The sequence below is a fragment of the Dromaius novaehollandiae genome, chromosome 1 (genome assembly GCF_036370855.1).
Source record: "Dromaius novaehollandiae isolate bDroNov1 chromosome 1, bDroNov1.hap1, whole genome shotgun sequence".
Taxonomy (NCBI): Eukaryota; Metazoa; Chordata; class Aves; order Casuariiformes; family Dromaiidae; genus Dromaius; species Dromaius novaehollandiae.
In genome coordinates, this window is record NC_088098.1 from 48,660,817 (window position 1) to 48,686,138 (window position 25,322).

At 36.1% G+C, this 25,322-nt stretch overlaps 2 protein-coding genes across 12 annotated transcripts in view; one reads left to right on the top strand and one right to left on the bottom strand.

Moving 5' to 3' along the window:
• Window positions 1-834: 834 nt before the first annotated feature.
• On the bottom strand, window positions 835-12,171 carry IKBIP (IKBKB interacting protein). 4 transcript variants are annotated; one of them, XM_026123218.2, is made up of 4 exons: window positions 12,040-12,171; window positions 10,099-10,300; window positions 8,239-8,356; window positions 835-1,894 (listed from the first exon to the last, which is right to left on the bottom strand). In XM_026123218.2, exons 2-4 carry the CDS (start codon window positions 10,290-10,292, stop codon window positions 1,139-1,141), a joined length of 1,068 nt encoding a protein of 355 aa, XP_025979003.2. In that variant the 5' UTR covers window positions 10,293-10,300; window positions 12,040-12,171; the 3' UTR covers window positions 835-1,138. The 4 variants fall into 4 exon arrangements, with proteins under 4 accessions (XP_025979003.2, XP_025979002.2, XP_064366641.1 ...); XM_026123217.2 differs by lacking the exon at window positions 835-1,894 and adding an exon at window positions 4,445-6,748; XM_064510571.1 differs by lacking the exon at window positions 835-1,894 and adding an exon at window positions 4,445-6,748 and having other exon boundaries at window positions 10,099-10,327; window positions 12,040-12,137.
• Window positions 12,172-12,274: 103 nt separating this feature from the next.
• Window positions 12,275-25,322, top strand: part of APAF1 (apoptotic peptidase activating factor 1) — a 34,795-nt gene continuing 21,747 nt past the window's right edge. For 4 of the 8 annotated variants that reach the window (XM_026123179.2, XM_026123182.2, XM_064510536.1 and 1 more), the window contains exons 1-12: window positions 12,275-12,409; window positions 14,126-14,267; window positions 14,536-14,725; window positions 16,027-16,224; window positions 17,257-17,440; window positions 17,630-17,742; window positions 18,229-18,360; window positions 18,775-19,013; window positions 20,752-20,919; window positions 21,710-21,841; window positions 23,333-23,446; window positions 24,039-24,217. In XM_026123179.2, coding sequence (XP_025978964.1) covers window positions 14,130-14,267; window positions 14,536-14,725; window positions 16,027-16,224; window positions 17,257-17,440; window positions 17,630-17,742; window positions 18,229-18,360; window positions 18,775-19,013; window positions 20,752-20,919; window positions 21,710-21,841; window positions 23,333-23,446; window positions 24,039-24,217 — 1,787 coding nt within the window. In that variant the 5' untranslated portion in view covers window positions 12,275-12,409; window positions 14,126-14,129. Of the gene's footprint in view, window positions 12,410-12,606; window positions 12,631-14,078; window positions 14,268-14,535; window positions 14,726-16,026; window positions 16,225-17,256; window positions 17,441-17,629; window positions 17,743-18,228; window positions 18,361-18,774; window positions 19,014-20,751; window positions 20,920-21,709; window positions 21,842-23,332; window positions 23,447-24,038; window positions 24,218-25,322 lie in introns of those variants that run through there. The other 4 variants (XM_026123181.2, XM_064510515.1, XM_026123180.2 and 1 more) reach the window with 4 other exon arrangements.

Here is a 25,322-nt window from a genome sequence, read left to right on the forward strand (position 1 = left end):
TATGACCAAATAAGCAATTGAGAAGTTATAAAGGCCTTACTGTAGGCTAATGCTTGATACGATTTTGTTTATAAGGATTTCCTCACTTGCTGTAACTCTCCTAATTGTTTTTCACAGTCGTTGCTATTCTGATTTAATGCATTTCCCCCTTTCCTCTGCTAAACTTAGTATCATGCCACTTCAGTCTATGCCCTCCCACATTTTCAAACATGTGTCTCAGATATCTTAAACTCTGCCACAGAAACACTGCCAGGGACTAATACTGAACTTACTTACTTACGCTTCTGAGCAGCTAATTTTGCTGCTCACTGTAGTATTTTACAGGCTAACTAACACTGAATTAATAATGCTGTTAGGATTCCTGAACGGATACAGTGACACTGGGAGAAGACCATCAATAGGGTTAGTAGGTCTTTCAGAAAATGCTCACCCATAAACACGGTTCTGTGTTTTATAGACATAACAAAGCTGCACAGTGATGTGATTACAATTCACAGAAATTCTTCACCAAAAATCTTTTACAAATTATTCCATCCAAATGTTGAACAAACTTATTTAAGAGCATGAACAGTATTTCTGATCATCCCTGCATTTGCCTCTTTAAATACAGATTGATTTTAAAAAAGGAAACTATTGTAGTTTAGAAAAATCATAGAGTTAATGTACTGAGACAAATATTAAACTTATTGCATTTTTATGAACTTGTGTTTAAACTCTATCTGGAGACCACAAGTTTATTCTTTTCTTCAGAGCAGCAAATGAAAGCTGAAGATCTGTCAAGTCTTGGGTCCTGCTCTATTTGTGAAAGTCAACTCTATAGTTAAGAACGACATCTTATGCTTTAACGCTGTTTTATTGTACAAAACAAGGAATTTATTAAATATAGTACCTGTCATCCTTCACAAAGACACACATGCACAGAGAAACATTCTTTGCTGATGTATAGCTTGATTGTTGTTCCTTGAAATTGGTATGAATTTTGCTGTGCTCTTCATGGGGAGAGGACAAGCTTCTAGTTGGGTTGCAGTACGCTTCTAAATGAAGCCTTTAAATACTGCCTTCCTTCTTCATCCTGTGTGTGATGAAGTCAACGCGCTTCAAACATGACTGTTCTTTAGGCAGTGCCATTTCACAGTGATCAATTCATGTCTGAAATCTTGGTTATTTCATCTTTCATATCTTTGATCTCAGTTTGAACTCTTGTTAAATTGGTCAATTTTTCATTCAATAAAGCAATTTCTTTCTCTCGTCGTAATACATCCTCAACTAATCTTCCTATTCTCAGTGTAAGATCATTTATCAATGGTTCCAAGATGGCAAAATCCTTCTTTAGATTGTACATCTTGGGTTTTAAATCATTTGCAAATGTAACTGTCTTCAGAACTTTTGCTCTGTCACCTTCAAGATTCAAAAGTCTATCTGAATGTCTGTTAAAATCACTCCTTAACTGTGATAACGCTGTCTTAATTTGCTCAATTTTTCTTGCATTAGTGGATGCCAAGCTTTGTAGTTTTGTGCTTCGGTCAATGCTACTGGTAAGCAGGTCACCTATGTTTTCTACTGTCTTTTTTTCACTTTTATCTACTCTATCTTCTAGTATTCGTAAAGAATCTGTCAAAGCAGTCATATCTGAAACTAGGCCTGAAATGCGCCTTATGTCAGTTTTTACTGTCACAATCTTCAAAGTTATATTTTTTGCTACAGAAGCTGTATTCTGTTCAGTACTTGTAACTGCATGGAAAAGGGTTGTTAAATTCTTCTGCAGTTCTTCTTTTTTTTTAATCAAGCTGCTAGACCATGTTTTCATGGTATACATATCTTCCTGTAGTTGTTTAATGTGGGAAATTATCTGAAGATCTTCCAGCTGTTCCATTAAGTTCCAAGTCTTTTTACACTAGAGAGATACAAAAAAAAAAAATTGACAAGATTTCTAATTGTTCAACTTGCCTCAAAATTAAAGCCATAGTCTAATGAAATATTTTACTATTCTGAAATTTAAGTTGAGAGCAAACCCTGTCTTTAGGAAATAACCTTCTGCAACACAATCAAACATTTTTCTTTTTTTCAGTATTTGTAACAAATTCAAATGTTACTACTTTTTCTAACAAAAATTACAGGATGATGACATATGACTTTCCAGCTTGACCTGTCAGAACATAAGCCATCAAATGCAATTTTTTTTCTGATTTGCAGTAATTTTTATATTAAGCCTACAACCTGTGTGCTAGAGAAAGACACATTTAGAAACATTTTAGAAAGACATCTACTTTAGAGCTCTTTTATCATAAACTTGTGGACAGTAATTAACTGATGTGTTTTATTTTAGTAATCATAACATATATTCTGAACATTACATTCACAGATGAAAAAAAGAATTATGCTTTAGAAATTAAAAATTAAAGAGGACATGTTTCCCCTTTGTTTAAATAGCCAGCAAAACTCAGCAAAACAGGAAAAACATTACTTAAATAGCCTGCCTCCATAAAAACTCTGCTACTGTTGGATTTTTGGTTGAACGTCAGATTTGCTTTTTTTTGGTTTTGTTTTTTTAATGATTTGTTCTTGGTTTTCAAATAAGAGAGGAAGAAAGGTCTCATAAGAGGAAATACAGTACAGACATGCTGATATATTTCATCATCATTTAGATTATCACTCAGTTCTTTAGTAAAAAATGAAATATGTTTGGGATTATGCTGATTCTTCATGATGGTAACACCCGGTGACTAATTGTCTAAGGTAACTGTGATACTTATGGTATCATGGTGAAATTTAATTTTAAAGCAGCAAAGACTGCAAATTATAGAACAGACTAGAGAGAGGTAAATCTGAAATGGAGATGAAATATAGGCCCCAGGGAATAGAGGAGCAGGTGCAGTGCTCAAACATACATTCCAGAATACTAATTGTTTAATAGTTTGATTTTCAGAAGTTTAAAGATTTATATACGTGGAGGTTGCAACCAGATATATGATTAGCTTAGCTACCATGGTACTTTTCTCCCTAGCAAATGATTTTTTTTTTTTCTGTTAACAATACAGTATTTGAAGACTCAGACTATTAGTCTATTTAAACACAAGATTCTAGATCACTTTTATCTTTTTTTATGAGACTCTATTAGAAGAATTTTGTTACTGTGCTTTTATCCTAATTGGATTCACTATGGACAGATTCTTTATTCAGTACTGCACCTGTTTTATTCACATATCTCAATGTCCCACTAAAAGACCATCAAGGCCATCCTCAATACTTTAACACTATTTTAAATTATGTTCCCCTTTAAACATAATAAAATGCAGTCACCAAACTGACAGGGTAGGCAGAAAAATAGCAATGCTTATTTGCTAAAGAACTGAAGGACATGTACTTAATGAATAGGTTTTTCACAATTCAAGATGTACCTTCATTAAAATGGCTGTCAGTAATTTCCCTACTGACCAATAAAAAAACCTTCTCACCTTCAGTACTATGAAACAGCCACTTCATTGCTAAAAGCTAATAAATCAGCAACTTGGCATGTAGAAAAAACACTCAACTCTAGATGTTTACTGAATTAAAATTAAGGTGAGCAATACAATTAACACATTTTTTTAAAAGACTTACTATTCTGTTTCTTAATTGGAATGGCATTAAACACTGTATCATTTTGGCTGCTGTCTGCCAAGAAATTTTTAATCTAGGCTGCTTTCTATGACTGACATTGAGATGACCTTTAGCTTTTAATTATTAATATCTGTGATGCTGCTGAACAGCTTCCTGTGCCACACAAGAGAAAATGTGTTAGTGATTCACATTCTTCAGTCTTTTTTTACTCAGTCAATCAAGTTTTTAAAATAGGATTGATCTTGCTGAACCTGCACCAGTGATACTTCCTGCTCAATCCCTAATAAACCAGTGTACAAATTGGAGGAAACCCCACCAAACTGGCAAGCTGAAACGTACTCTACAAGGCTGTAATTACTTTCACAAAATCATACTAATTATTCTGAAAATCCCTACAGCGAAACTATGGCTCTCCTGATGCCAGTAGTGAAGACATCACTGAATGAAAGAAACAAATATTCTGACTTTTTGATAGTATTGGCCATTCCTCATTAGCACAGAACTGTTTCCTTAAAACAATACCAAAATTTAGCTGGGCAGGTTTCCGAGTTAATGCTCTCTGAGGACAAGGATATCCTGTCCAAATTGGTATATATTATGGCTTTCCATAGAGTTTGGGTTGATGCAAGATATTAAAATGGGGACTGTACTATTGTAAATTTAACCACCCCTCTCCAAAAATATATGAAATAAAGCCACAGTGGAACAAACTTAACAGAAGTATTTAAAAAGCATTTCAGTATTGAGTAATATTTTTAATGAAACACTGAACATGAAAGTATGTATTTCATACTCTTTTCTGGAAAAGCAATTTAGAGTTACATTATGCACTAGGACAGGGCAATCTACTACAATATATTTTTATTGAACATGACTGTAAACAGACAAATCTATACATAAGTAATTCTGAAAGTATATGAGACTTCGAAGGACTTTATAACATTGAGAAACTCAAGTTTAATAGCCTCTTGAATGTGAACCATTAACTCTTTAATGAAGATTTCAGTGGAGTTCTAGATAAATGAATATACAAAAGAATGAGTAATTTAACTCAGACTTAACTAATTCACAAGGAGTTCATACTATCTACTAAGCAATTTATTTTCCTGAATTCAGAAATGAGAAATTGGAAATTATCAAGATGTAAATCTGTAGACACTAATGTATGGCAGTCTTGAGATCCAAATTTCAAGATAAAGCTATACATTGAAGGCCTATTATGTAGTATTCTTTCTGGTGTAAGTAGATCTGTGAAGAAACTGATTTTTTTTAAAAAAAACATTGAAAGTACATGACTTAACAGCTTCCACTAATTGCTTTTGCAGCTCTTAGTTGGCCAAAGTTTGGGAAATATTGTTAGAAAACACTGTTAACAGTTTTGTTTTCACTTTGGAATGCAAATATCCCACATGTTGGGTAACGCCTGACAGAGAACATCCCGCAGAAGAAAAGGTTAAAACTTATTTCTAATGGTACAGATCTAATAAAGTGATTGATCACACCAAACACAAATGAAATGATGGAAGAGCACTAACAGGAATATCTGTTAGTAAGAACTTCAGTCCATATGTGGTCTGAGGACTTCAGTGGCGTAACAAAATGACAGCGATTTTAGGGAGGAAATGGCAGGAAGTGTGGTCTAATGAGGCCACTTGTAAAGGGTCAAAAAATGCAAGATAATACCAGCTGCTATGTAACCCCTTGTTTATAAATATAAGTTATAAGAAAGGGTTATCGGTAAGGGGTATTTTCCTAGTATTTTCTGTTGTACAATGCTGTTGTATCTAAGCTTCAGCATAAGCTGTTGGAAATGTACTACTAAGTACTTTCCTCCACATAATAAAATACGGAGATTCCATTAACAATTCTGACACTCAAAACTATGTACTGCAAACAAATATTATGGTATACAATACATTAAAAGGAATCTACAATGTATATGTGCTTAGAGATAAGTACTTCATTTTTCATTGTGCTACAAGTCCATGGAATATAACAACAAAATACAACAACATAAGAAGCCAGAGAAAACTAAACATAATTTCAATATGATGTTTGTAATTTTTATTTCTTATCCAAATACTTTGCTTCATAATCCATTTTAATAAAAACAAACTTTCAATATGTTGAAAATAATTCTTATTAAAAAAAAAGAAAACACAACTTCTTGCCTCCTCCAACTCGGTATATCTTGCTCTCTATCCTCTTTACCATAAAATTTAAATCTGATCCATTGCCCATTGAAATTGATGACAATATTCAGCTATTTCTATACTGATTAAAGTGTTTTTCCATCAATGAAAACCCTAAGTCCAAATTAACTATCCTCACCCTGATCATTTTCTAAATTATAGTCTTCAATAGCTATTTCTTTTGTATTTGAAGATACTTTTATGTCAGGTACTACTTCTTCTAAAACCGCTATTTTATTTTGCAGTTTCAATATGTTTTCATCATATTGTATGCCTTCAAGAACCTTTTGCATCTCCATTGTATGAGAGAGAGTTTTCAACATATCATTTTCCACAGTACATAGCTGTGTTGTCAAGTCTTCTATCTTTTTCTCCATACTTAGCAATTCACTTGATAACCTAAGAATGGAGTGAACAGCATTTTCAATTGTCGGCAAATGGGTCTTGCACTCATCAATTTTGGGTTTATAGTCTGTAACTTTCTGATTCAGGTCTGTGTCTTTGGCTAACAGACTATTTTGTTCTTCTTCTAGTTTTTCAACTGCCTTTGCATGCAAATCCAACTGCTGTTCCACTCTAGAGAACTCATCCTCTTCTTGCCTTTTTACAGTTCTAATATTTCTGGCTGTACTGTCTTCCAAATCTTTTAATCTTTCAGAAAGGGATTTAATTCTTTGATCAACTTCATTAATTTGGGAAGTAACTTCTGTATGTATGAACTTGGCTTCAGATTTTAAACCACTAGTGTTCGTGTTCATTTCATCCAAGCTTCTTCTCCAGGAATCTGTAATATTTTGGAACTTCTCATTAATGCTCTGCATCTTTATAGAGAGAGTTTGTTCACTGTTCTGAATATCATTTATGATGTTACGAAGAGAAGATATTTCCTGCTCAAACTCAGTCACCACAGAAATGGAGGAGGTAGCTTCATGTAGGATACTTTCAGAAGACTCAAGCTGCATTTGTAACACAAAACAATGTCCATGTCTACTTAATGAGAGTAAGAGTAGAAGACCATTTGCATTTACTTAACAGAAGGTAAAGAAGATTTGCAAGACTCAGTCCCTTAGAAGCCACTTCACTTGTTACAGACCTCCTATAATATTATTTTCACAGTTCATCTTTAAAATATCGTTGCCGAGTAATCTAGCATGCAAGAGTCACAGAAAAGAGTATGTTTGTTGTTGGCTTTCTATAGAATACATGCCATTTTCTTTGTTGTCAATCCCTTATTTTCCTCAGTGATTTTTTTTTGGTAAAACATATCATACTGCAAAATGTTCAATAGAATTTAAGTGTGGTATATAAAATCCAAATCATATCATGTATAAATGACATTATGAGATCAGTGTTAAAATAACATTACTGGTGTAAGCCATGCTGTACTCCCATCATCGTCCGTAAGATACAGGCATACTTCTGCAGCCAACCTAAGTTTTCTACTTGGTGATGTGACACACAGAAAAGAAAAGAAAATAGCAAGGGGAAAAAAATAACTACTGCTTCAGTATATCTTTCATATTACTCGACCTGATCTATTATATAAAAATGCTTGTAAATTTTCTTCAAATCGATCTATATTTGAATTATATGCAAAACAGTAACAGCAGAATGAAGTTTGTGCATAAATTTAAAATAGTATCTGCAAAAATATACTGGGATATAACAACTTTACTTAACATCCATAAACAATTGTGTGGATTAACACATGCACATTGATAAAATTAAGACAAATCTGATTCCTAAGGAGTCAGAATCTTTTTTAATTAAACGCTTGCTAAAAATGAAGTATTTACAGTCCTAAGGACAGCAATAATGATGAATAAAAACATAATAATAATAATAATAAAGGACATAATTAAGAATAATTATGTCCAGCTTTAAATTGCAAGGTAAAACACTGGTTTTGATAAAGTTGTTTCTGATAAAGTCAGTAAGTTTTGCCACTATTTTCACTAGTCCTACAATTTCTTCATTAATGCTTTTCAGTAAGGCTGATATTCTAATACAAACACATGATCAATAAACAAGTGTTTAAATAACTAATTCTAAGCAGCATAGCCTCTAAACTTTATTAGCTGTCCTGCTGGAAGTATAATACATAGTGCTTCACAACATTCTTTGTCTTCTAAACATTTTATAAAAGTAGATAATTACATTTATCTCCATTTTAAAGATGTAGAGAACTGACAAAGAAAGTGAAAGTGACTTGACCAAGCTTCAGTGGCAAAATCAATAAATGAAACTGTAACATATCAGAAGTCAGACCTGATTTCCTGTGCTGTCTTCACAAATGTTTCAATGAAATACTCATACAAGGCCTACTCACAGACAAGTAGAACACATTATAAATATTTTAAAAAGTCAGTTACATTTGACTAAATGACAATGAAATAACCCATTGGCAAACATTCAGAAATTATCCAATTAAGATGCTAATGCTTACCTTTTCAGAAATTAAGTTAACTTTATTTTTCACGTCCAGGAACTTTTCAGCTTCTTGCTGTAAGAAATTATGTTTTTTTTCCATATCAGCAAATTGATTTGACTGCTGAAATAGGAACCTGCAAATTGCAAATAAATAAATAGTAAATATATTATATAATTGGCATATATTAAGTGTTATAGGACCTGACTTCACAAGGATCTGTTAATGCAGGATTTGTGTTCACAAAATTTGCTAGATCAATATACGAAGGGAAAAAAAAATAAAGTATAATGAAATTTACTGGAGTTATCAGCTTCCAACAGAAGTAGAAAAATAAGAAAACATTAGAGGGTGTGCCTCATTTTACATAGCATGCCTTTCAAATAGTAAAAATGACAGAAATACTACGTACACTGGTAGGCCATTAAGTGCTTATGATGCACTGCTTCATAAGTAAGGTGTTTTATTAAAAAAGTATTATTTAACTGTTGGAAATAAAATACAATTAAATCAATCTGGACTGTTGCAAGGTATCACAAAGTCATGCAAAGGAACTTTAGATTTAGAAAAGCTGGTTTACTCTAATTTTGCTTAACTGTAACCATCTAAGAACCTATGGTGTGTTGTAAGAAAACTTGACTAGCTGTTATGATGATGCTAGTTTTGTGAACAGATAGAGATAGTGGAGATCTCAGTCCTGTACTTCATATATTTGGGTGGGGTGGGTTTTTTTTTTTATTTGTTTGTTTTTTTTACTGTGACCTTGGTAGCTGAATTGTTAGCATTTTGTCCAGTTACAAAGGAAATGAGTCAACTGAGCAAGCAACTTAATTTGCTGGATGTTTGTCAATCTCAAAACAAGGTATACTGTAGACTAGGCAGACTATCTAGGGATAGTCTTTGTAGATGTAGACTATCCAGAGATCCTCTCAGGTGAGAGTAAAAGCATCTAGAACAATACAGTCTATTTAAAATACTTCACTTCTGTTTTTGTAATTTGATAGTTGTTTTTGTTTGTAATTTGATAGTTGTTTTTGTTTGTTTAATTGAATATCAATTAAAATAAGAGTTTCAAAATATCTATAATATAGTCTGTACAGATTAAGCTATGCAATAAAAGCTAAAATGCTATCTATATATAGATAGATGCAAAACAAACTTAAATAGTTTAAGCAAAGGCATTACTAATCATTTTATTCTACTATGACATTCTACTTCACAAAAATTTACATAAAGAAATCTAGATGATACTAAAACAAGTATGAATTTTGCCTAAATTTGAAGTTAAGAGTGTAATAAACTGGTCTTGCTTCTTGCACTAGAATTCTGAGAATTTCATCATATCATTTCTGCTTGAAGCTCATAGCTTCTGATGGAACTAAAATACTGATGACACTAAGATCTTCTAGAATGCCTTTTACAAGGATATTTGATCTTTACGTGAAGACTCTACTTGATGAGCAATTTGCCACATTGCTGAGCAAAGTACTTACATAAAACTGTACTTCACTCTACTGATGATTTATTTGTTCCCTGCCCACTGAGCCGTGTACTTTTTGTCAGATTAAGCTGCTCTTCACAATTAGATGTAATCTCCCAAGCAGGTATTTACAATTTATGAGCAAGGTGTCCGTTAGGCTTTCAGCAAGACAAAACAGATCAAGCTTCTATAACCCCTCACTGTATGACAGGGTTTCCATGCTTCTCGTGATTATCACTGTTCTTTTCTTGACCCTTTCTAGCTTTAATATGTCCCTGTGAAGTATAGGCTTTTAACCCAAATACTATATTCAAACATTACTAATCACATTGCTCAAGACTGAACGTAGCATGGAACGCAAAAGAACATAATGAAATCCACTATAGAGGATTACCTACCAGGTCAGCACCAGGCAAACAGCAAGGGAAATTAAGCTCAAGGCTGTCCGTGAGTCTACCCAAGAGGAACTCTTATTATTGCTGATCCTGGGATTTACCAGCTTCCCATGATTACTGTCCTTCTCAGCCTTTTGTGAATCCTCATTGGTCTTGGAAGAAGAAGTACCTCTTTTCCTCTGCTTAACCTCAGACATTTTGTGCCCTTAAGAAGCAGAAGCAAAAGAGAGAGCTAGCAAAAACAAAAACAAAAAAAACACAACCCTCCACAACTAATTACTTGTAAGTGTTCCCAAATATAAACTCCCTCCCTTCAGTTACACAAATACCTCCCCTAAAAATGTTTCCTTTGATGTTTACTATGTTTTCTAGCTGTGTGATTCTTTATAAAGTGTCACAATACTTTTATAACACTTTTTGTGAAAAACTTTCATTTTTATACTATAGGGCTTCCGTTTTCACATTTTCTGAACAGAGTTAACTGTCTAATTCCTCACTTAAGCTAATTTCACCTTTCCAGAAACATTTCAGCTACCTGTAGTGAAATAAGCCATTTTTGAGACATACTTAAAATCACAAGGACTGAAAGAAATGAGCAATATTTTGGTTTTTATAGCTGTTGCTATCACTGTGATGATAAACAATTTCACTATCCCGCTTTACCTGTAGCTTTTTTAGATTATTGCCTACTGCACATTAAAGAGGAAAAGTGGATTTTATCATTTTTAAATATGGTACTGCAAATCAAGACTTAATTTAGAAACAAGTCTGTTTTAATGATTTCATATAAAACCAATAATATAAAAATACAAAAGTGAATGAAATAACGTGTCTGTATAAAAGAAAAACTATCACTTCTTCTCTGCTAAAAGTAGGATCCCAATAGATTCAGGCAATAAATTAAGAATCTCCACTTTCCAAGACTATAAAAGTGCATATTCAAAGCAGTGAGGTGGAAGTACAGTGTGGAATTTTTAAGCATAAAATCTTCCAGCATATATAGCACAAAACAGACTAGATACTTTGTGGATTTTGGTTTAGAACAATTTGAGACAAAAATATCATGCTTCTTTCTGGATCACTTTGCAGTACTGCAGCTTAGTTACATGTCAAAATAGAAATATTTAACTATTAGAGATACTTATGCCGTTGCAAGCATGGGCAAAAGGCACTGTTTAAAATCTAGACCTGTCACAAGAGTATGAAGCTTAGAGCTGTTTGTGAGTAACACAACTAGGAAGAGTCTTCTTTGTTTGAAGGATTAAAAAAACAAAGCACATAAAAATCCAAACAAGCTCTCTTGTTCACCAAAAAATGGCAAAAAAGAGATATTTTGTAGCTTTCAAAACATCTTGGGGCTTGAGAGCATGTATTAGGAAACCAAAATCAAGAAGTGATCTGAATGGTAATGAAGCAAATAGTCCAATACAGAAACAGCCTTTAAAAAGGCAAACTTCAGACTGCACCCGCGTGCAGCACAGAGTAAGGGCAGCTCGGCACAGAAACCCTCCCGGATCTCCCACAGCCTTCTCGCCCCTTCCCCCCCATCTTGCCAGGACACCCGACGGGCGGCCCTCTCCACGCAGGCGGCAGGTCCCTGCTGCCATCCCCACGCTGGCGCCCGGCGGGGCGTCCTCACTTCCCCCCCTGCCCTCCCCGCCTCTGGGAAACTGCCCCGCCGCCCCTTCCCCCCACGGCCCCTATCGCTCCAGCAGCCCCCGACGCCGAGGACTCGGGACAACCTTTCCCCCTCCCTGCGCGGCCCGACACCTCCTCCCGCCACTGCTTAACGGCGGGCGGCGGCCGCGACACCCCTCAGCCGGGGCAGCGCTAACCCTCGGTGCCCGCAACACCTCCTGCGGCCCCAGCTGCGCGGCGGAGCGAGAGGACAGCCCGGCAGCTCCGCTCACGCCCACATACCCCGCAGCCCCCCCTGGCCCCTACCTCTCGCTCGGGCCGGCGCCGCCCGCCCCACGCCTGGACCGTTGCAGCCGTTAGCAGCCGTTGCCGCTCCCGCAGCGCGCCACGTCAGGCGCGCGCCCGCTCCCGCGCGCCCCCTCCCCGCTGAGCGAGCCGCGAGCTGCCGCAGCTCTGCGCCGGCGCCGCGGCCGCGGCTTTGTCGGGCGGCGGCCGGGCGGGCCGCTACCGCCACCGCCGGGGCCGGCGCGGCGCCTCGCCCTCCTCCGCGGGCCCGGAAGGAGGAAGTGCCGGCTGGGACGGCTGCTTCCCGGTGCGGCGCAGCAGTTGCTCCTCAGGGCGAGGCGGGAGCTTGTTGCTGGCGGCGACTCCTAACGGCCCCGCGCGCTGCCGGCCGGTAACTGGCTTAATGGCGGGGGGCGGCTGGGGCCGCGGGGGGAGCTGCCTGGGCACGCCAGGGCCGGGCAGGCGGCGGAGGCCGGGCGGGCCGCGGCCTCGGGGTGTCGGTGACGGGAGGAATTTGTTTCGGTTTCTGTCCTGATCGCGCCGCGACGGGTGGGGAGGCGCTGGTGGGGGCGGCTCCGGTTGGGAACCCTGGACGCCTCGTCCGCACGCGAGGTAATGGCCGCGGGTGTTCGCGACCCGTGCTGGTGGGATGGTGTCTTTCTGCTTTTGTTATGCGGGTCGATCGAGGTATTTTCGCCTGGAGACCTGTCGGCTGGGAGTAGCCCGGGCGCCTTCCGTGTGTCCTTCCTGTGCGGAGCCTGAAAAGAGTCTGAAGGATTTTCTTAACCGCGTAATTCTCAGTGGAAATAGGAAATTCTGTCTGTATGGCTAAAGGGGCGCTCCAAGAGGTGCTGCGTCTACCTGGTCCCTAAGCGAGGGGGAAGGAGGGAGTGAAGAAAAAAGTGAACACTTAGGCAGTTTCGTAGTTGCTCTGTGGGGGGAGCTTGCAATGGCATGTGTAGTTTTTGGTCATTGCTCGGCAGTGTGAACGAAGAGACCATTTTGGGACTTTCATTGGCAGTTGGCCAGCACTGAAAAATCTCTAGGTGACAGAAGATAGCTTTTGCCTTTGCTTGTCTTCAGGAATGTTATTTTATGAAATATAGGAAGAATGCAGATTGATACTCAGTTGCTGTGTATCAGATGCTGCCAAAGGAAGGTTGCTTATTGGCAGTGCTGATGGCTCCCCCATTTGAATTTACCTGTATGGAGTTCCAGGGCTGGAGAAAACACTGAGTTTTATCTTGTGGAATTTGTTACACAGAGAGCTTATTTTCTGTTGTTGTTCTTGCCCAGTGCTGTCAACCACAAGCCTGCTCTTTCTCCTCCTGTTCTCCCAATTACATGACCCGAGGACTTTAAAAATTTGAGGGATGCAGAGGGAGACAAGAAGTATCTTTTGTAGTAATATCCGGCAAGATCCTAACGTTTAAGGAGCTTGTACAGACTGTGATTCTTTAGTTCTGCAAGTTTTCATATAAATAACTTGGTACCAACTTGGAAAAGGACTCACGTTAGTGCTTTCTTTTGCAAAAGTTAGCAGTAATTCACTTTTCTTTTTAATAAAAACTTTCATTCACTTAATGAGCACAAGTGTTTCACTATGAGTCTAATTGTTAAAGAATTAAATGTTTTTATTCCTGCTTTATGTGCTCCTAAGAGGAACAATCAGAGAAATATTGTAGTTAGATTAAATATAATAATGCTCAGCTGGACATTTTTATTCAAACATAATAGCATATGGCATGAAAATAATACTTCAAGAACACTATTCATATTCACAGTAGCTTGTGAACTATTAAAACTTTAACATGCCTTCATACCGTCCAGCCAAGTCAGATTAGTGAATCATAAGCAGTATGATAGAAGTCATTAAAAGATTTTCATACTATTGTTATATCAAGACAGAAAGTAAAAAACAATTAAATATTTCAGCTCTCTGCAGTTTGTAGTATGAAGACTCACTGTATTTTCCACTCTAGTGGCTGTGCTACTTTTTCTGCCTTTTTAAAATCAAAATTTGTAAGGTATTTTAAGACTGTTTTCTTTGTACTTTTAAGTTGCATTCTGGTTCCAGCTTGGCTCTTTTTTCTTTTCCACACTGAAGAAACATGGATGTGAAGAGCAGAAATTACTTACTTCTGAATCGCCAAGCATTGGAAAAAGACATCAAGACCTCATACATTATGGATCATATGATTGCTGACCAAGTACTGACACTACAGGAGGAGGAGAAAGTAAAACAACAGGTAGAATCATCTTTCACTGTTTTTTCTCTCTAGACTGCTCACATGTTTTAGCATCCTTTTTCTACCTATTTGTTTCAGTATATATGATTCCCAGATTCAGCAGATTCTTCAAGCATATGCTTAGCATGCAGTTGTTATTGCAGTTAATGAGTTAAGGGCTTGGCTGAAGTTGAGGCCTGATTCTAGAATAATAAACACAGAGTGATAGATTAGATGATTTATAAGCTCTTTTAGTTTTGTATAATATCTTTTTTAATGTTTGTTCTAGAATACGCAGAAGGAGCGAGCAGCTATGCTAATAAACATTCTTCTTACAAAAGATAATAATTCATATAGATCTTTCTATAATGCACTTCTTCACGAAGGGTACAGAGATCTTGCTGCACTTCTTCAGGATGGCATCCCTGCCATCTCCTCTGGTAATGGGAAGAGTTCTATGGATGGAATGACTTCATATGGTCAGTATATCTATGGCAATCCATGTGCTTGAAAGACAAGTTCTACTTTTTTTCCTTACTGAATGACTGACTGTAATATCTGTTTTGATGAAAAAGGGGTAGTGGATGTATTCATTTGTTTTGGTTTTGTACTAGTCAGTATTGCTGTATTTCTTGTAATTAATGTGGTGTGAGAGGATGGTTGTGTCTTATGCAGATCATCTTGAAAATGGTCTCCCATAGTAACACTTACCTGACAAACCCAGAAACCTGAACATCTCACAGTTTTCTCTAAATCTTAACGTTTTGTTGTAAGTGAAAGACTTCATATGTGTATATTATTAAAGAAGCTGAATCTAACATAAAAAGCTGCAGTCTCTGAAATTCTGACATTCCCTTGAAGAGTAATCTATAATCTCTCACCCCCCACATACCAACAGTTGATCTGGTTGCTTCATTTTCTCCAACAGATCTTTTAGTTACCTTGAATAAGTTCCTAAATTTTACATAAGTTTTCATGACTGTCATCTTTGACTGATATGAAATAAATTGTTAATTTCTCTTGGGACAAGCCTTCTTAGTGCATTTGACAAAATGTCAAGTAAATCTTACAATGTAATTATTTGCACTCTAAATTTTAAGAAGTGTCATAAAGTCATGGAATTTTGATTATTTGCTACAAGTTTCCCCAGACTTACCAGTATAATATGGTACTGCACCTAGCAGTCTACTTTGTGGCCATTAGCGGACTAATTATGTGTACATTATCTTTTCCACTGTGCTTTCCCAGCTCTGTTGCAAAGCCTGTTGTATTAGCTTATATCGGAGAAAGTCCAGTTTGGACCACAATGCTGTGCTGTTAACCACAGGGTAAAAGCCTTGCATAGCGTGCTTTCTCTTCTGCTGCTTGTTGTGGAGCACGAACCTCTGGCTGAGAAAGCAACTAGGGAGTTGGGAATAGTAATATTGAACTATTCTATTTACATTTGCCATAGTTTCTATTGGTGCTGTTAATTATCTGTTTGCTTTTAGGGAGTGATATAAATACGTCTAGTTTGCAAAAAATACAGTTATTAATTGGGACACCACTGTAGGTGGGGAAGCTGGTGCCTAAGTCATTTGTTTCTGAAAAGCAATTTTTTTTTCCGTATCTGGTGTGGTTAGTTCCATAGTTTTTAGAGCATTTGTATGGGGTGTAGGTTGGGGGAGGGAGCCCACTAGTTATTTTGTGGGGTTTTTTTTGAAGCGGCATCATATTAATTTATTCTTTATTTCTATATGTTTCTTGTTTTTGTTTTTTTGTTTTTGATTTTTAACTTCAGTTAAGACGATTCTCTGCGAAGGAGGTGTACCACAGAGACCAGTTGTGTTTGTTACTCGGCCAAAACTGGTGGATGCTATTAAGCAGAAACTATACTGTTTGGGAAATGATCCAGGTTGGGTCACAGTTTATGGAATGGCAGGTTGTGGAAAGACTGTTTTAACAGCAGAAGCTTTAAGGGATCACCAGCTCTTGGAAGGTACTTTTAGAAAAATGTCTATTTTTTAAAAAAAATTATTACAGGTATATGCATATTGGGCATATATGACTAGGTGTGTTATGCCATCTTGAAAGTAATTTGGATTTAGGTTTCGAAGTTCCTTAGGCGCTCCTGAAATGTTTGCTTGTAACTTACAGCCTTCATAACCATTTTGTGTTCTAGCTCCACCAAATATTTTGCTAACTTATGGGAAAAGATTCTAAATAGCTCTTCACCATGGAATCTGTTTTGGTTTATGAGAGTAGATACTGCTCAGTCTTACTTAATTTGAAATGTTACTTCTGTAAGTTTAAAATGTAAAATAAGCATGTTTAATCTTTATTCTTTTTGAGCACTGTTTGTTAAATCCTCCAACTTTTCACCATGCTATATGAATTTAAAAAAAAATCTTGTAACTGTTGCATGTATTTTAATAGTGGCAGGCTTTTGTGGAGTGATTACCCTGTTATCACTTTAGTTTAAAATAGTTCATAAATGAAACCACTTACTGAATTTTTCTCTGTATAGGGCACATGGAGGGGAAAGTGGGACTGAGGCATTAGAAAACATGATGGAGGGATAGAAACTGCAACATTCCCTGCTGCAGCTGACTCTCTAAATACCGTCTTGCTCACCGTTTTGGGATAATTTCAGATCCCAGACTCTGAACTCCTGCAGTAATACAAGGTCAAATGAGTGAGTGCTGAGTCAGACTAGCAGGAAAGGTCGATGCAGAAGGGGCTGTCAAGGGTTGGTCAGGAAGGTAGGTGGAGAGGATGGACAGCATCAGTGGTAGTGTGAATTCCCTGTGGGTACTTGCCCTACATAGCCTGTTCCTTTAAAAATAAAAAGTAGCAGTCGTGTAGAACCATCCTTCTGTCTTAATGGTAGAGTTGTGAGTTTGGCTTATAGTAGACTCTATGAGCAGTTTGCTATTTTATTTTTAATTGAATTATTGATTGCTATTATAAACTGTTATTAAATATTTCTATTTTTAAATACATGGCATGATTAAAATTACTTTTTTGTTAGGTTATTTTCCAGGAGGAGTTCACTGGATATCTGTTGGAAAACAGGACAAAGCAGGGCTCCTAATAAAACTTCAGAATCTCTGTAGTAGATTAGACCATGACTGTACTCTTTCACAAAGGCCACCACTTAACATTGAGGAGGCTAAAGATCGCCTTCGTTTGCTGATGTTACGCAAATACCCCAGGTGATATCAATAAGATGAAACACTGTTCTTTAACTCTTGACTCTCTTAATTTTTTTTTCTATTTATATGTAAAATATTTTAGTTTATATGTTGCAAATACTGAAAATGTTCTTTCATTAGTAAAATAAAATACGATATTTTAGCACTAATAGTTGATCTGAAATCTGCAATATTTCTTCTTGCCACTAGGTCTCTTCTGGTTCTGGATGATATTTGGGATTCCTGGGTGTTAAAAGCATTTGATAATCAGTGTCAGGTTCTTATTACCAGCCGGGACAGGAGTGTAACGGATGCTGTGGCTGGTAAGGAACAGTTTCATCTTTTGCACTACGGATTGTGTGTACACGTATGCAATTTGTTGATGTAAACTTTTAAAAGAATCTGATAGAACCTGTGTCTATCAACTTGTGCACAAGTGGCAAAGTTTTAGAATTCTGCTCTGTAAGACTTTACACTAATACATGCCATATGTTATCCTAAAAGTCCTCTATTTACATTGCAGACTGCAGTGATTCTCAGTAGGATAAATTAAACTTTGTGGCACTGCTGCTATTAGACTGATTATCTTTACAGTGTGAAGTGTTCACAGCTACGTGTCCATAATGCAGCTGTAATTACAAGATTGTATTGGGTAGAATCTATACTATTATTAGTACTAAGCATATAAAATATTATGCCGAAAATCATGAACCAGGTCCTTTGCTCCAGATTTTGCTCAGAAAATATTCTCCATTTCCATAGGAGTTCTTTGAAATTTTTTTCATTTCTTTACATGTTTTTATGTCTAGGCAATAAATATGAGGTTCATGTGGAAAGTGGACTAGCACACGAGAAAGGACTGGAGGTCTTATCCCTTTTTGTAAATAAGAAGATAACAGAACTGCCAGAACAAGCTGATTCCATTGTAAGGGAATGCAAAGGTATGATACTTGCTCCTTTTTATTGTACCACTTACTACTCAAATGTTTTTTATTTTTCTTTTAGGTTTCAGCTTACTGAAAGAGGAGGGAATATTCTGTAATACTGTACTGGTTAAATGTAACACAAGTGTTTGGATTCTCTTTTTTCTTTGCATAAACAAAATAAATCTCTCATGTTGATTTCTGATTAGTTTTCTTCAACCTATCTTTTTTTTATATATACATTTATAAGAATAATTTGGAAGGTTTGCAGATACCTATGTGGATGGCATATTTTGCCTGCCTGTTCTCTAGCACCTCAAGAATTTCATCAGTGAATCAGCAAAATGACCTTGTTTATTCAGCCTGATTTACTTACATTGTTGGACTTTATTCCTTGAAAACCTTTAAGATTAATTTAATCTCTTCCTTCAGGTTCTCCTCTTGTGATATCCTTGATAGGTGCGTTATTACGAGACTTCCCTGGTCGTTGGGAATACTACCTCAAACAGCTGCAGAATAAGCAATTTAAAAGAATAAGAAAATCTTCTTCATATGATTATGAAGCTCTTGATGAAGCAATGTCCATAAGTGTTGAACAACTGAATGAAAATTTTAAAGACTATTATAAGGACCTTTCTATCCTCCCAAAAGATGTTAAAGTACCTACTAAGGTAATAATAGCCGTGCAGAAATCTCATAGTTGTTAATGAGATACAAACAATAACTTTAAAGAAGTCATAAAATTTGGAATTGTTTATCTTTAATGATTAACTTACAGGTAATCGGTAGAGTGGATCCATTACTGTATCATGACTTTTATTGTCAGTGTCACCACTGAGACTAAGAAGTTGTAACTGAATAAATGTGTTCATAATGTTACTTTAATGTGCATCTCAAATATAGCTCTTTAATTAGACTGTAACTGAGCTCTCTGAAGGCTAAAAAACTGCTATGTAAAATATGACTCCCTTTAGAAAGAGGTGTGATCACCATAAATCAGCATGTGTAGATAAATGAAGATATAATGTATAATTTGTAAGTGACAGACCATGATTTCAGTATTGCAGAGCTCTGCAGTTCTTGTTTTGTTTTGTTTTTTTTGCCAATCTATCTCATATAGTGGGCATTTACTAAACATTTTGGAAATTTTAAAGTCTCCCATCTAATAGTAACTCGGCTGTAGAATTCAGCTTTCTTCTGAAGTGTTTCTTTGGGAGGATAGAAAGTGTAATTGAGGAGGAAATTCAGTCAAAGGCTATTTTACATTTTTGCCCTTTTTCATAGAAGTGTATAGTCTGCAATCGTAGTCCCAGGTTTTATTTACATCTGCCTTGATTTTGACAACCTTAATCTGCTTAGAATGTTGGTTGAAAATTGCAGTGAACTAAAAATAGCTTTAAAATGTATAGGACTGTGAAACATTCTGCTAAAGTAATTGTGCTTCCTCGATGCTTTGAGGAAAAGCTTTTGCTAGTTAGGTCAAGAAGAATTTTCTTGCCAGCACCTTTCTGGTGTCTCTGGTGATTACTTCAGGACTCTGTAGTGGCTAAAATGAGGGAGCAGCTTTAACACTTCTGTTCTTATGTTTCCTTTTTCCACTTCTGTCTGAGGTTCTCTCTTGCTACAGCTAGATCATTATTGCTTTCCCTGGGTGATCATCTGATTCAAAAATAGCCTGTACTGTTGGCACTGCAGCTTATGGTTGTAGCATTTAATAATGCTGTTTTCCTTAATTTGTTTTTTACATGGCTGTGTGATGAAGCTGGGTAAGGTACAGTTATTTCCCTCTAAAAGCTTTCGATTATGTATAGCAGAATTACTAATCAGTTACTGCTTTAGGATAGATTTTCTCAAAATCTGATAAAAATGAACTTGTAGACCTCAAGAGCAAGGTATGCAGTGTTCAAAAATATCTGCTACTGCAGCTTTAACTCTGTTTTTTTGTCACTGTTGTGATCAGGCTTGCTTTTGCTCACTCTAAAACAAGTTCTTTTGTTCTCCTGTTTAATCTCAAAGAATCTATCATTATCATTGCTACCCTTCGTTTCCATGCCTGCTGAGTTCCCTGACATCTTGTCATCTAGCCTTTCCGCTTTGTGCCATCAGAATTCCTGTCCCTATTTCTCAGAGTTCCAAATAAATCTTTGCTTTAGGTGTTAGTATTTACTGCTGGGAAATGCCAGACTTTGGTGTACTTATATATTACAAGCCTACCTTCCTTGGTAACCAGTCTGTTGTGTAGTTTGATATAGAGGAGTTGTAAATCTATCAAATTTATTACCATTTGTAAAATATTTATGTTAGTATGTGTTTTGTTGTCAGTTAATGAGTAGCCTTTCATGATATTCTTACAAGTCATATTACCCCTTAGTTCTGCTTATCTGCTCTATCTTATCGAATGTTTTTTAGGTTCTGTGTATTCTTTGGGATATGGAAACTGAAGAAGTTGAAGATATCTTACAGGAATTTGTTAACAAATCGCTGTTGTTCTGTGATCGTAATGGGAAGTCATTTCATTATTACCTACATGATCTTCAACTAGACTTTCTTACAGAAAAGAATCGCAGCCAGCTTCAGGTAGAGTATTGGTTAATCTACTTATTTTTAACTTTACTCTCTAAAGCTGGACATCTTTCAGAAAACGTACTTCTGTTAAATCATAATCCAGAGCAATTTCATAATATAGGTCCAGAATGTAATTAAACTTAATATGGAATAATTGAAGATGTTTATTTTCAGTTTGAGAGTGTGGAGTGTTTTCATGATGGTTCCACTTGCAGTTAAGAAACTAATCTGAGAGAAGACTCTCTATCCATTGTTTCTCTGTCAAAGATATTTCCAGTAGAAGGTGGAATGTTCTATTGATGATTCCAAAAGACATCAAGAACAAACCAGAAGAGGAAATTTATTATTTAGTACTGAGAAGTGCTTTTTACTTCTTCCCCTTCCCTCCCAGTTTAGGGCAATGCTTGCAGGAAGTTGCGCCCAATAAATTATCTTTTTTGGAGGAGAGGGTAGAAAGATAAGATATGAAGGACAGGCAAGTTTTTAGATCTTCTTATATCTATATATGTAAGGGGCTTTTTAAATGAAGTGTGAGTAGCCAGTACAAGAGTCATTTGACAGCTGTTCTCGACCTAAGAAGGCATGTTAACAGCCTGCTTTTCTGTCTTTAGTATCTGGAGAATGTTTCTGGAGAAAATCTTAAGAAAAGCTTTAAGATTATATGCCTAAGTTACTGCTCATTTCATTTGTTGACATTTTACAACTGAGAAATAATAATAATAAAAAGAAGTCCCATAGTACTAAAAACAGTCGATACCTTGTTATATTATTAATTGAAAGTGTGTTTTGATTCATGTTGCAGGAGCTACATAAAAACATAGTAAATCAGTACAAAAAATATTACAAACTTAATATGCCTATTCCATCTCAAGAGGATTGCATGTACTGGTATAACTTCCTAGCATATCATATGGCAGGCGCCAACATGCAGAAGGTGAGTCCTGACCATTGTCTTCGGTTTCCTTTCTCTTACCCTCCCCCCAGCCCAGCCTAAGTCACTTTTGCCCACTTGCCTGCTCTTCTCCCAGGCTTTCATACAGATACACAGGCATTCAACATACAATTCCTTAGGGACCCCACTGATGATCACTGTGTATTATGAAAAACAATTTTATTTCTACCCTTTGTCTCTTACCTTTTTGGTCAGTTCATGAGAAGATCTTTCATTTCGTATCATAATAGCTTGTATTTCTTTTCCTTCTGAAGTTTTGTCGAGAAGTCTTCTGAAAGCTTATATCGTATGGTAATAAAGATAATCTTTTGATTTCTTCAGAGAATTCTAATATATTGGTGAACATTTACTTTTTAATGGATTTTTTTCCCATTATGTCATATTCATTTGCATGTAAAAGTTCATTCTCTGTATAACAGCTTTCAAGAGCCATCTAATGGGCAAATCTGTTGTTCTCAGTATCACATTGGAGTCTTTAAAAAAAAATTGCTATCAGTTCTGCCACCTACTGTTCTTTAGGTACTGAGCTAGTATAAGATACAAGTCATGCACTGCGTCAGTAGTTTCACTGGAATTTGGTCCTGGCAACAACTTACAAATCTGGTTTGTTTGGGTTTTTTTGATCAAACTTATTTTATTGATTATCTCAAACTCTAATTCCAATGTGTTGGAAAAACATGTTTTTATTATTAGCATTTCTAATTCTAGTAGAACTGGTGTCTCAGAGTTTTTTTGGCCTGTCTCATTATGTCTGTACGCTTAGCTTCCTGGAGTTTGTACTCATTTATTTTTTCATTATTTAGACATGACTTTCCTTTTTTTTGGAAGACTATTAAAAGATGAGAAGTATTCTTTGTCTTTGTTTAACCATGGCAATTTTTTGGTACTTGCTGTATTTCCTGTTTTTTAATTGGTGATACAGTTTGAATCTGTGAAGTGTCGTATCTAAGCAGTTTTTCTCATCCTAACAAGTATGCTTTTTTAATACTTCTGTTTGCTGCTTCTAATTTCCTTTAAGCAGCTTTCTCATTTTTAAGTTAAATGCAGCTAAAACAGGTTTTCTGCTTTCACTTTAGTTCAGTATCTGTTAGGAGGAACAACAGGACTATTAGCAGAGTGACCTTTGCTAGACTGGACTAAAAGAAGCTTTTTCAGAGCTGTATCTTAAATCGAGTGTTGTGTGCTACAGAATTCAAGAGTTGCATCCTTTTCCTGTCCCTTCTCCAAATAGCTGTACCAAGTAGCAGTCCTTTATGTCAAGTTAGTAAACTTAGCCTTCTCTATGCAGAAGTTTCATACAAGATCATGTAAGATGCAGGAAACAAGGTTTTGAAATTGCCTAAGTTTTTAAATGGAGACAATTGAACTGAAGCATATTAAATATCTAATATATGTCCTGTGCTTTTCTTTTTCTCCTTAGGTGGATTCTGTCGTGGAACTCATACTTTGAACTGAATTTTGTATTTTTTGCAGGAACTCTGTGATCTTATGTTTTCTCTGGACTGGATTAAAACTAAAACAGAATTGGTAGGCCCTGCCCATCTGATTCACGAATATGTAGAATATAGTTCAGTCCTGGATCAAAAGGTATGATACTAAAAGGTAAATGATTAGTCTGTTTCATGTATATTTTACCATCTTTAATTGCATTTTTGTTGTCAGTTGTTTTTAAGGAAGAGAGAGAGAGAGAGAAAATATAGATGTGTAGAAAGCTAAAGTAGTATTAAGTGAGACTAACTTGAGGAGGAAGAATTAAGAAAATTAAAAAAAAATCATTTTCAGTCTTAGTTTCAATTATAACTTCAATGTGTTCCCAAGTAATTAACCATGAAACTCAATAACTAAGAATAACATCAATAATTAAGGTGGTTCCATACAGTATTCCCTTTCTGGACTGGTGTAGAATTTTATTGGCCCCTTAAAATAGCCTTTCTATTATTTCACATTGACTGCTCATTGAGTAAAGCACTGTTACCAATACAATTTATTTGAAAAAGTAAGAATAATATGCTTTCCTGAATAGGATAAAGAAATATTCCAGTCTATCATATATACTTGCTAATAGAATAGAAATTGTGTTTCTCTAAGGATATTAGTTCTACAGAAGATTAAAAAAGAAAAGGCACCAGGATATAAATCCACTTTTTATACTGTGAAAAATGATCTGCTCTGTACACAGGATAGTATAGTACGTGAGAACTTCCAGGAATTTCTGTCTTTAAATGGGCACCTTCTTGGACGGCAACCATTTCCTGACATAATACAGCTGGGTCTTTGTCAACCGGACACATCAGAGGTGTATCAACAAGCCAAGCTACTTGCTCAACAAAAAGCAGACGTATTTTATTTGGAATGGATGTAAGTAATGCAATCCATCTGTTAATACGCTGATCCCTTGATCTAGGAAGGACATTTAGTTTGCAATTAAATACCATGTGCAGCTAATATAAGGACCTCTTTAAGAAGTGCTGTGTTTTTCGTTGGGAAAAGAAAGAAAATAATTTTGAAGAACTTGTTGCAGAAGGTAAACTTCAAATATGTGAGGCCACAGATGAGTAATAATTACACTGAAATAAATAAAAGAATATATTTACTTCGGTACTCAGTGAATGCCATTTTAAATACCCATAGAAAGATGATAATAAACTTTGAATTGAAAATTCTATAGATACATTTTTGTTTAAAAAAAGTAATGTAAATATAGTATGGTATAGTATGGTATAGTATGTTTTTAGTTTTTCTAGTAAAGCTTAACACTTAAATATTTGTGTTAACTGATGAAGCTTTTGAAAGTAGGGAGATGTGAAACACTAAAAAAGCTTTGTGGTCTCTGCCTGCTCTTGCAATTTTTGGCTTATGAAACCTCTGTTCTCATATCTATTGAAGTTGTGTGAGGAAGAACAATATATATGTAAATATTTTCCCAGGATACCTTGTAGCCCGGTAGTCATCTGGTTATGTAACTATGTCTCTTAGGTTTTCCTTGTTAATATTTCTGTTCTGATATCTGCAGTATTTGTTGGTTACAAAGTAAACTGGCTATCAGGTAATCAGGGTAATAATCGGGAAGGTAGAAGACTTAAACTCAAGTCTTATCTTTGAGTGTTTCTTTATTTCATTTTGTATAGCTAATTCTAACGGAAAAGCTTGGAAGATGCACGCTTCAGAAGAGTCAATGTCCAGGTGGTTTAGGACTTTAACCTCGGGTGACTTTATGCCCAAGTGTGTGGCTGAAATCAACAGAAACTTGGATGTTTTTGTCTCCTCTTCTAGGTTAATGTCCCAAAAATGGGTTTATAGGATAGGTGGGTGAATAACCTGCTCTCTTGACCAATAATTTTAGCCTTATTAAAATATACCAAAATTTATTTTTTGGTTTTGACCAGTCAGTATTTTGCAGTGAAAAATTGCTTTGGTTTTAAAGCTTACCTACTTTATTCAAGGTGTTTTACCCATTATTTAA